The 11425-nt window shown below is 37.2% G+C and overlaps 2 protein-coding genes across 3 annotated transcripts in view; both read right to left on the bottom strand.

The window, feature by feature from the left end:
* Window positions 1–10596, bottom strand: part of LOC108967828 (histamine H2 receptor-like) — a 14358-nt gene extending 3762 nt beyond the window's left edge. For both annotated transcript variants that reach the window (XM_018931453.1, XM_018931452.1), the window contains exon 1: window positions 10527–10596. In XM_018931453.1, the coding sequence (XP_018786998.1) occupies window positions 10527–10540 (14 nt within the window). In that variant the 5' untranslated portion in view covers window positions 10541–10596. The remainder of the gene's footprint in view (window positions 1–10526) is intronic.
* A 35-nt stretch (window positions 10597–10631) lies between these two features.
* The window catches only part of LOC108967785 (G-box-binding factor-like), a 17227-nt gene continuing 16433 nt past the window's right edge, over window positions 10632–11425 (bottom strand). The window contains exons 4-5 of the mRNA XM_018931414.1: window positions 10723–10837; window positions 10632–10669 (exon numbers count right to left, since the gene is read on the bottom strand). Coding sequence (XP_018786959.1) covers window positions 10632–10669; window positions 10723–10837 — 153 coding nt within the window. The remainder of the gene's footprint in view (window positions 10670–10722; window positions 10838–11425) is intronic.

The following is an 11425-nucleotide window of genomic DNA, read 5'->3' on the forward strand; positions in this document are numbered from 1 at the left end:
CGCCGCAGCGCACTCTCTACAACCAGCTTTGCTTTTCATACCATGCTAAAAAAGTTTTTGTGGAAATAGAATTCTTAGCCAGAGTCACTTTCCACTTTCGGCAAATGAAATAAACAACTTGCAACATTTTTCWCACACACAYACACACACTCAACTGAAGCTATTGCGTCACGCAACAAACGCTCTCGTACATTTAAAGTGAGTTTAGCTTAGTAAGTCAYCTTCCATTTAGTTGAGTAGTGCGTGTGGGTGCAACTTGGTTGCATGAACTGCATATGTGTTATATAGAATTAAAAGTTACGTGATCTTATCAAAAGGTCAAGCGCTAGTTTAATGTGGTATTTATTCCTCCTTTTGCTTTATACCGACTTCTAGTTTGATGGTACTGGAAAGCAGCAGAAGGTTTTAGTTTAAGCTTTAATATCACTTCTTACTTTTTGGGTTCTTGTGGTCAATATATTTGATCATTTTAAAGTATATGTCCACACTTCTTGCACGACTTTTTGTCTTCTAAAATTGTTCATTGGATTATTTTTAAAAGCATCTGTTCACATTTGTTCGAAGGATATTTTATTYTAAAGTTATATCTATTATATTTTAGAACCTACCACATAAGTTCCAGGCAAACCATCAGTTAAGATATGTCTGTACACCGAAAAAGTATAGTTGTGGTATTAGGTTTAGTATAACAAATTATATTTACTTTCCCAATAGATAGTTAGTAAACGGTATCTTGCGTTGTCAGATTAGACAATATAAAGATAAAAAATACTTTTGATTGGTGTGTAACGAAGGAAATCATCTGATATAAGCTGCTCTTTAATAGCAAAACTCTTAAATCGAATCTATATTGTCAATGATTAGATCTTCTGAAGGTAGCAATCGCTCTAAAGCAGGCAGTTTGTTCCAACAGCATAAAGTCAAACCACATACGTCGATAAGGGCACGCCAAAGACGCTAGAAGCTTGCTTAGGGGACTTTTATGTATCCACCTTATACCTTGTCAAAGACCAGTGTCTGTTCCAGTCTACAGAGCAGATTTTTGATGGTGAAAAATTGGTTTCAAGAGAAWCTTGTGAGAATCGACTGTACCCGCTATTTTGACAATAAGAATGATGGTTTCCATAAAAGTGAGATTACAAATTATTTTAAAAATTTAAACAAATTATGTTTGTTTATTGTAGCAGCAGAATACATTCCTGAAATAACTACGTGGAATGGCGCCGAGTAGACAGTTTTTGGCCGGATGAAAATCCGGGTCCATTCCGGTTACTTACACCCGACTGTTGTGGGATCAGAAAAATAGAGCTTTACGTACGTTAACGATCGCCACTAGAATGGAACTTATAAAGGATAGGATTGGCCGCCCTAATCAATAGGGTTAAGTGCTGAATATTGCCGAAGAAGTAGCTAGAAATTAATAAAATGTGTATTGCTAAACTATTCCTCTTTGAGGAGACAACAGAACTCATCGCACTCATTAAACGCTATAATACGAGTAATTCATCATTCATTCATTTAAAAGCAGGTGAAGTAGTTACCAAGGAACTTACCTGCTGAGAATGGCGATAAAACACACTAAAACTCAGTTAAATACAAATTATAAATTTATATACCATCTGATCAAATTCGAMCCGGACTGGTTACTTTAAACTACTAACGTAAACCGCATCAATAAAATATTTTTCTTAGATTATTACAATTAATCACGTAGACAAATATTTGTGTGACACAAAGCATTGTGGGCAGGTCATGAAATCATCGAAAACCTAGCACATGTGAGTCGTCCATCCACCGCTGTTAACGACGACGACAACATCGAATAAGTCAAAAGAGCAGTGCTTGAAAATCGTCGGGTTGACGTCAGAGAGATAGCAGGATCTTAGCATCAATCTTGGATCGACACAAGTGTTGGTTAATCTTTTAATTAAATTTTTGATTAATGTTTTGGCTAATGTTTGTATTAAGCTAGTGAAAGCTAGACTCGTAATAAACGAAATAGATAGAAACCAAAAAAACAAAAAAAAAAGTCGGTAAAGGCACGGAAGACACTGGAGGCAATCACCGCCGCGGCTGTTTTTTTTTTGTTTTTTGTTTTTTTTTTTTTTTTTTTTGGAAAATTCTTTTAAGCATTGGCTTGCTTTTATTGAGTCAGACAGAGCTTTTGAAGGTGATAATAAAAATTTGTATTAAAATGTATTTAGTCCGACTCGAATTTGATCAGATGGTCCCTACATGCAGAATAGAAAAAATTATACCCAAAATATGGTACTTACATTTCATAAAAGATTTCTAGTGTACAAGGAATATTGTAATAAATCGCAAAAAAATCGTCTCTTCTATTTCTTCTTCAAATACTCTTAACCAACCATAAATACACCGAAAACAACAGCAAAATGTAAATGGCAATTCAACTCATTGAAGTCCTAAATTCACGGCATAAGAACATAACACAAAATTCAGTAGAAGCTTACCAGTGTATATACAAATCTTACAACTCTAGCTTTTTTGCAGTGTTGCCGTCCCAATTCCCAAAGATTTTCAGATTTCTATTTTTGCATTTTCACTTTACTCAGTGCTACATACTCGCTCTCGGTCCTTCTAACGTCCACGCTGGCGTGCTTACTCGACCCCCACTTGCCGCTATGCACTGCTCGCCAGCAATTTCCTAGTTAGACGCAACGGCACTAAAGTGCGTTTTTCTATAATTTACTTCAAATCTCAAATGCCTTCAAAATGCACTTTTTCGTAAGCACACCTGAAACTTAACAATTATGCAGCATTTTATAAGCAAGTGTATGAAATAACTGTGTTTGTGCGTTAGAGTGGATATGTTGGACAAGGTGACTTAGTCAAGAGCATACGAATTTGTGCTCTTCTCTTTTTTTCCAACAACTGACAGATTTAACGTTTGGGTTATGTGGAATAATTCTCGAAAGTACTTAGAATTTAAAGGCATTAAAAATTGCTTGCATGTTTTAAGATTTGTGAATATTTGAAAAAGTTGTTCCATATAAAGGTATATAAAGGTACCAGTTCCATGTCAAGTTTTGAAGTCCATCTGTGATATTTCTTAGATTTTGAAGTCAATGCTAGTATAAAGTATTGGATGATCCTTTAATGTACGATCCAATTCTCTCTTGCTTTCTCACTAGGTCGTAATGGATATCATCTTATGGGGCTTTTCAGAACATTATTAATCAAGGAACTATCAACTTCCGAACATTATCAAATCTTGAAAGATCCGTCGGATCCAGACTTACGGGATATGTTAGAATATTATCAATTAAAGCTTCTTCTTTAGAGATCCTTAAGTGGATCGGGCTTAATCTTACATTACTTTTCAGAACATATCYGTAAAATAGAATTTTCATTGTTGTTAAAAAGGGAAGGTAACCTTAGATTTCAGAGGTGCCTATGAAATGAAGCTGAGGTGACAGTTAATCAGACTAGTTCTTGACCATCTGCAAATCTTGTTGAAGTTTTCAAAATGTGYATAATTGATAGGAATACTCGTTTGTTCTATAAGAAGAGGATGATGACGACAGCCAATTCATTTTAATATTCCGTTCTTTCTTAGTTAACATTTAGTACTACCTGACGCTACAGCTTGCATCACAAAATACCCGAAGGCGTGAACCTTTCTCTGGAGGAAAGGTTCGAACTCATATTTAAAGACTTATACCCTGATTTATGTGGAAAAAGTATATAAGAATAGAAAGTATTGACAGTGCTAACTGCACTTTCGTCCACTATAACCATGCTATATATCACAGTCAAAATCACGTCATCTCGACACAAAAATACTCACTTAAAAAGTAGGAAAATGTCAAACGTCAAAGCGCGAGTGTGAACGCCGCACCAACGGCTGTCAATGACAACCCACACTTGAAGCTTAATTGCGTGAAATTACTGGSTAATTAAATCCAATTACTCAGGTGTGATTCCACAGAAAGGCAGGCCGAAAAGTGACAAACAAACACTAATAAACGAATAAATGAATGGATAAAAGAGTTAAAATAAACAAAAGCAATGAGAGGTGAATAAATGCATGCGAAATGAAAAACGAATAGAGGCGAAGCGAAAAAAAACAAAAAAAAAACGATGGCAAGCAAGGACTGTGTCAACTCGTTCTCCGTGTACTTGCAGATACATGAATATGTACGAATGCTTGTAACTGAAGAGTTTATCTCAGAAGTCTGAAAAAGAATTTAAAATAAACTTATATCTTTTGAGCCAGCGTACTTCAGCAGTAGGGTGCATAAATCAGTGCTCTGAGAATATTTTTAGCTATAAGGTTGGGTAAATAGTTAAAAGAGAGRTTATTGGAGTATGCAAGTTAGCAAAAAATGTATTTATAAATAGAAGAGCGAACGTTTKAAATGTGACAACTATTTATTTCGCATAAAGAGGATTCCGTCAAAAATTGATAATTCTCAACATACAAAGAAATTTAATTTCTAAAGTTTAAAATTTCTATAAACTAACATGTACTTCTAGATGCCATCATAAAAAAATTGATCAAGCTACCTAACTAACTCCGGATCGAAAAGCCACCAACCAGATCGATGATGTTATGATAGACGAAGACACGTCTTCAGTGTTGTGGACGTGCGTGCGCTCCGAAATCCTAACATCGACTCGGACCACTATTTCGTTGCTGCCTAGATTCRCACTCGCTTCTGTGCACCAAACACGCACGTCAACAAACACAAGAAAGATTTAGTGTTTGATGCCCAAAACATATCTAAATTATGGAGGGAACTCTTCTCCAACCTGCCGACTGGTAGTGAGCGCTTAACACCAGGAAGTGAACCCGATTCCGCAATCCATGACGATGAAGCACACTTTTCACAGCCAAATATGAAGAAGTTCAMATAGCAATTACTCGTCTGAAGAACAACAAGGCAGCGGGGGCCGATGGCTTGCCGGCCGAGCTGTTCAAATATGGTGGCGAAGAACTGATAAGGTGCATGCATCAGCTTGGTCGGATGGAAGCATGCCMAAYKATCGGAATTTAAGTGTGCTCTGTCCAGTCTGCAAAAAGGGATACCTCACAATCTGTGCCAAATACCGTGGGATAAGCCTTCTCAACAACGCGTRTAAGTTTTTATCGAGAGTGTTTTAAAAAATTAAACATCATCAACAAATTGATCAGTGTGGCTTTAAGCCTGSAAAATCAACAACTGACTACATATTCATCATGCGACAAATCCTGGGAAATATCCGTGAGAAGAAGATCGATACACACTACCACAACCGTCGATTTAAAAGCTGCYGTATGCCGCGTTGTTTGATTTTTATATCCCCGCAAAACTAATACTGATATGTAAACTGACATGGAGCAAAGCCAAAAGCTCCATCTGGATTGTGACGGACCTCTTCAAGCCGTTCGATACCAAACGAGGTATCGCCTTTCAGACAAGGCGACTCTCTATCGGGTGACTTATTCAATCTTCTTCTGGAGAAAATAATTTGTGATGCGGAACTAAACCGAGAAGGTACAATCTTCTATAAGAAGAAAGATGCTGCGAAAGATTTATGATTTTTTGTGCGTTGTCTACGGTGAATACCACAGTCGATGGATCGATGAACTGTACGAAATGTACGACTATATTTACATAGTACAGCGAATTAAGAGACAGTAACTTCGCGACAGTAACTTCGCGCAGTAGCCGCCGGGGGAAGTAGGGAAGGTTTTAATATATCGGTGGGAAATTCCACACACATCAAGAAGCTGCTCATTTGTTGGAAGATATATTTTTTTTTTTACCACCTTTATTTGCTGTAAACAATTCACTCACGAAATAAAAATTTCATTTTTATCCACGCGTTAATTTCGCTTTCTTCTGCGTCTTATTTTCGTTGCTTAAATCTTCATTAAATGGTTAATGAAACTGAAAATAAGAAATTCYACAATTTTTCAGCTGGAAATTAAAAACTTGTACGCCATACATCACCCTACTCATTTCATGCACCGTGCCCAGCTTGCGAACAAAAGTAAGTAAAATGGTGCAAATTTTCATTTGTCGCGCAACATTTCTTTCATCCTCCCATTCATGTACTCATTCATTCGCTCATTTATTTATTTATTCGCTCATTTATACGAAGTAGCGCACTTAGTCAGTCAGCCATGAATTCATTTCGCCAATGAAATTTTTGTTCACTTCCGCGCCACAAGGAACGACTAAAAGCGGAAACAAACAACAACAGCAACAACGAAAAACAGTTGCATGTTGCATGTTGCAATTTCTGCATTTTGGGTTGTTCGTCGTGTCGAATACTGTATGTTACGGTGCAGCAAAAATTGTTCTCCTTTCCTTCTCCTTACGTTTGCTACTTTTGTTGTTATTATTTGCACCTGCTCACTCGTTTTCCGACTACAGCCAGTTGTCTTTATTTACAGTTCATTAATTATTTTGTCAACCAGTTTCATTTTCTGTCGGTTTTCTCTTTGGCTCTTGGCAAAATTATATACCGTTTGTTGGTTGTTTTGCGCTCACGGCTTGTTGCTCTTATTGTCGGGCTACTCAATGTAACCCATTCGTGAGTATTGTGTGCTGTACATTTTTACGCTTCGGTGAATACAGTAGAGAACTGATTAATAATTATAATTTGAAAATTAAGACAACTCAAACTACTTGTGTGCATTTCGGTATTATTTAGCAAACATTGAATATTCGTCTAAGGTATTTAAGATACCAGATTCACGATTTTAACCGGTGCAATAATCTGTGTCCAACATSGTGAAGATATCTGGTGAAATAAAAAGCCTTTCCAATAACATTATTTTGATCATTCAATTTGTACGGCAGCTRTATGCTGTAGTGATCCGCTCTCGGTGATTTCGACAAATGAGCAGCTGCTTGARAGCGTCTGCAAAATRTSAGAAMGATATCAAMAAAACTGAAGGACTAACTTATGTACACACCGCCAGATAGGCGTGTCCAAAGCGACTCAGGTCATTATGCTGATAATTTTTATATACACTTTATAGGGCTCCGACACTTCCTTTTGGATGTTGCAAACTACTGAGTATGTTAGTTTTGTATGGATAAATCGAACATTGTAGCTAATAGATCATTTTTTCTTTTTTTTTTTTTTACATAGACATTTAATAACTCGCCAATGGGATTTTTTATACTAGTTTTTTTTTTTTTTTTTTAAAAAAAATTCCATTTAGGTCGTTTCGATATCCAACGTTCTTATCAGATAATTTACTTGAAGCATGGCATAAATATTTTTGAAAGCCTGGAAATTTAAAATTTTTGGCTTGGGGGAAAGTTTATAGAGCGGTTCATTGTCAGGACCTCTCTRGCAACTCTAGCTACAGACTTCCTCACTATTGCAGTATATTCCAAGCCGAGGTACCAGCCTCCTTCAGAGAAGTGAACATTCACACRGATAACAGAACGGCGATACTAGCCTTGAATTCATTTACAGTGCGTTCAGGATTGGTCAAAAAGTGCTTAAACTCGCAGTAGCATCGAGTATACATATTTGTGATAAGACTGAGTTAGCAAGGAAAGGCGCCTTAGAACCGCTATCGGTAGAATGGTAACGGGTTGGTATACCCGTATCCTCTTGTGATCTACTACTAGATAGCTGATTTTTTCGTAAGCTTGCCCCAGCGGTGGGAAACCATCAGTACATGCGCTGTCGGAAAAACCTTTTGGACTTAGATTAATCGCAGGAGATCTCTTTGCTCTTCGTATCGCTAAGCACTCCCGACTTATGCGTCCATGTTGGAAAGAAGATGAGYTCGAAACAACTCAACACTTCCTTCTTAACTGTGCCGCGTTTTGGAGGTCAAGACTTAAGTACTTGGGAGCATATACCTTCAGACATCCCACCGGACTGGAGGGAGTGGAAATAAAAGGCCTGAATACAGCAGACRCATGCGATCTTCGATCAGCCATCTAAGCTAACCTAACCTCAATATTTATACGCAAAAAAATCGAGAGAATTAAATAATAAAAAACAACTTAATAATAATTTTGATTTCTACCAAGAAAATATACTCGGTTAAACCGTTGGTCGAGGAAGAGAAAAATGTCATAATCTCTCAGCTGAAAAACTAATATATGTATAATATATACTCATTCAAAATTGCAGCCGATATGTGACAGTATAGATTCTCTGTAATTTTACATCAGACTAGTCAGAAAAAGATCAAATCAGATCATCTAATTATACTTGCGAAAAACTTCCTATTAAAAAATCGTAAGGCTTGCATAACTATTTTGGGAAGGGAGCACTGCTTCGCCCGAAATTCGAATTTCTTACTATAATAATTCGCTGGGTGACGTCGAGTAGAACATCTCATATGTACATATATATGTAGGTATCAGGTCGAGTAAAAAGAAATGAATTATTTTACCAATTCATAGCTWTATTGATCTCTTCATCTTAGAATGATAACATAGAGTTCGTACTAAAAATACTTCTCAGACAGCTTTGTGATTGCTTGGTTCAGAATAAAAAAGTTTTTCTTCGATGAAGACTGAAACAGAATGAGGTTTGCTGTATGAGTACCACATGAGTTAATGAAAACAACATGAACGCTGCTGGATAGCAACAGAATCGATTCATTTTTGAAAGCGTCCTGAAGTCAGTTTTGGCTAAAAGAGAAGGAATTGTAATCCTGCAGAACAACGCATCGCACATCATCGTGATTCGAAAGAAGCTCTTAGAACTTGGCTGAGRGTTGTTATGCATCCAGTTTACAGTCGAGATCTGGTAATCAAATTATTACTGGTAGTTTAAAGCGYATGAGTTTGGTTGTGAAAAATACGCCTCAGAAGTGCGTGACGGACGGATTTAAGTGGGAGTGGCATTGTGAAATTACTCTCAAAATGGGAAGATGGTACATCGTATTTAAGCCAAAGTTGTTCATTCTAAGTATACAAAACRAAACCTGCAATTGGATAATGGATTCCCTTTTACTAGATCCATTACATGTTTTAGATAAATTATTAAGTTCTAATCGAAGTAGTYCAAACGCTGAACCCAATTTTTGACGGTTTTCAAGCATAAATCGGCCGATACTGCCACAATTTCAGGCTCGATATTTGTATGAAGTTCATCAATCGTCGCTGGCTTGTTGACAAAGACCATAGACTAGACTTAGCCTTGACTTAGCCCCTCAGTAAATAGTTTAACTTCAAGTTCACCAAACTGGATTTTYAATAAATCGATTGTGGSATTCGGTGTGTGGCTTGTGGCGYCGCCCTGTTGGAATCACATATTTTGCAAATAAAAATCATCAAATTCGGGCCAACAATATTTGATTATCATTGAGCGATAGCGWTTCCCATTCACAGTAACGTACCGGTMTTTATCATCACTAAAGAAGTACGGCCCAATGATGCCGCAGGCCYATAAACCGCACCAAAYCGTAATTTTGCGCAATGCGATGGTGCCTCATGGARTACATGTGGATTGCTGCCTGACCAATAATGCAAATTTTGCTTTTGGACGAAGCCAATCAGCCAGAAATGAGCCTCACCGCTGAAGATGATTCTTCGACGAAATTCCGTATCATTTTCACRTTGTTGATCAGCCCAATTCCACGAACATACGACGATTCTAGTAGCCAAGCGGCTTCAATTTTTGCGTTAATTTTACCTTGGAAAGATATAGGCCAAGATCCAAGATCGCATAATTCGCTACTACGACGTCACGAGATGCTCAACGCTTGAGAACGACGCTCGACACTTCCCCGGTACTATCTGAAMTTCTTTATCTCACTGGCATGGTAACATTTTATACTAAGCCGATGGATTAAAATTTTTCCACTAGACGCTCAATTGTTGATCTGAAYGGACGATTAGGACGACCATAAGTGAAAATCCGAAATTTGGTAGTAAATTAYAGTAACTTCAACTCGTTGTTGGATCTTTTATGTTGCTATGAAGAAAGAACATTTTTTACTGAAGAGAAATGTCAAAAGAGCGGGAAAAAATATTTCATCGTTGGCTGTCCCTATCGGTCTACTTTTGTAGCGTCTCTATTGAAAAGCCCGTTATTTCTGTCAGTTGTTAACCTTGAGCAGCGCTACGACTTTTTAAGCGAAAAATTAACTGTAATCAATGAAGGCCACAGTTTCTCTTTCATAATATTCAATATGACTCGAAAACATGTCGCAGAAACTCCAAGAATTCATTAATCAGGCTAAGACTGACTTGTTAGGAGTTCCGCACTTGTTAGCGAACGCACAGTAATTTGTCGGCATTAGCATTTTTATCTGCAACGCAAATGCACACAGACATATAAAAAAGCTGCGGAATATTATTTTCCACTTAAGCAAGCAGTGCAGCGCATAAATTTCGCATTAGCGCAAAGTCAAAAAAAAAAAAAACTAAGGAATTCGCCAAAATTCGGCTAAATTCTGCTAAATGAACCGCAAAAGTGCTTTGTTGCACAATTTTCTCACACTTAGACAAGCGCTGCGACATTTTGCATATGTGTTTAGCATGTATGAAGAAAATATTTTTTTATGCAAGCGTGCAAGTAAGATGACTCACCAGTACTGCCACATTTTGCGCGCATGATATGGCAGATTGCACAGCGCAAAGGTTAATACGAAAATGATGAGCATGCGCACCACGCCGCGTCTGGCGCGCAACACATTATTCGACGAGTGCGACATGTGAGCGACGCGCGCTCGCTGATGCGGATGYGGATGCGCCGATGTATGATGATGATGTTGCATAAAATTGCTTTTATGTGTGCTATTCATGCTGCCGCCACTGATGCCACCGCTACTGCCATTGCCGTTGTTATTGCTGCCGTTGCGGCAGGCCGATACAATGGGGCGTTCKGAGTCCAGTGAAACCTGAAATGAAATTAAGGTAAAGAATTCATTATGAAAAATATTTAAATTCTTTAGAAAAAAAATTTCATTTAGTATAAGCTTAATGTTTCCTGAATATYCTACATGGCTTATAACCTCCAAATGATAACGATTGTGTTACAATCACAATTGAAACAAATTCTAAAACTCCCATTGCAATCGCTTTCTGCTACCAGCTTTAATGTGACGTCACAAACTAATATATTTTCTGTAAAATCCACTCCAGATGAGAATAACAGCACAACACTGTCATAATCGTAATTCCTGTCAATTTCAAGCAATCAAATATAAAATATGAATTCTATCAATAAAATTTTTATAATTTTTTCCTGAGTTCGAAACCCACCTGACTGCCTTCATACTGTCATGTTGTCGGTCCAAGATAGGTACAAATGAAAAAAGAGAGAAAATGTAAGAAGTTTAATAGCATGAGATATAAAATATGAAGAAAAGAGAAAATATCTCAATTTGACTTACGTATAAAATTTGAATTTTAATTCTTTATATAGTAAGTTCCTTGAACTAGAATAGTTTGAAATCTAAAATTACAGAAAGGATGGAAACTCGCCC

Source organism: Bactrocera latifrons, unplaced genomic scaffold (genome assembly GCF_001853355.1).
Source record: "Bactrocera latifrons isolate USDA-ARS-PBARC rearing strain unplaced genomic scaffold, ASM185335v1 scaffold_2, whole genome shotgun sequence".
NCBI classification, from domain to species: domain Eukaryota; kingdom Metazoa; phylum Arthropoda; class Insecta; order Diptera; family Tephritidae; genus Bactrocera; species Bactrocera latifrons.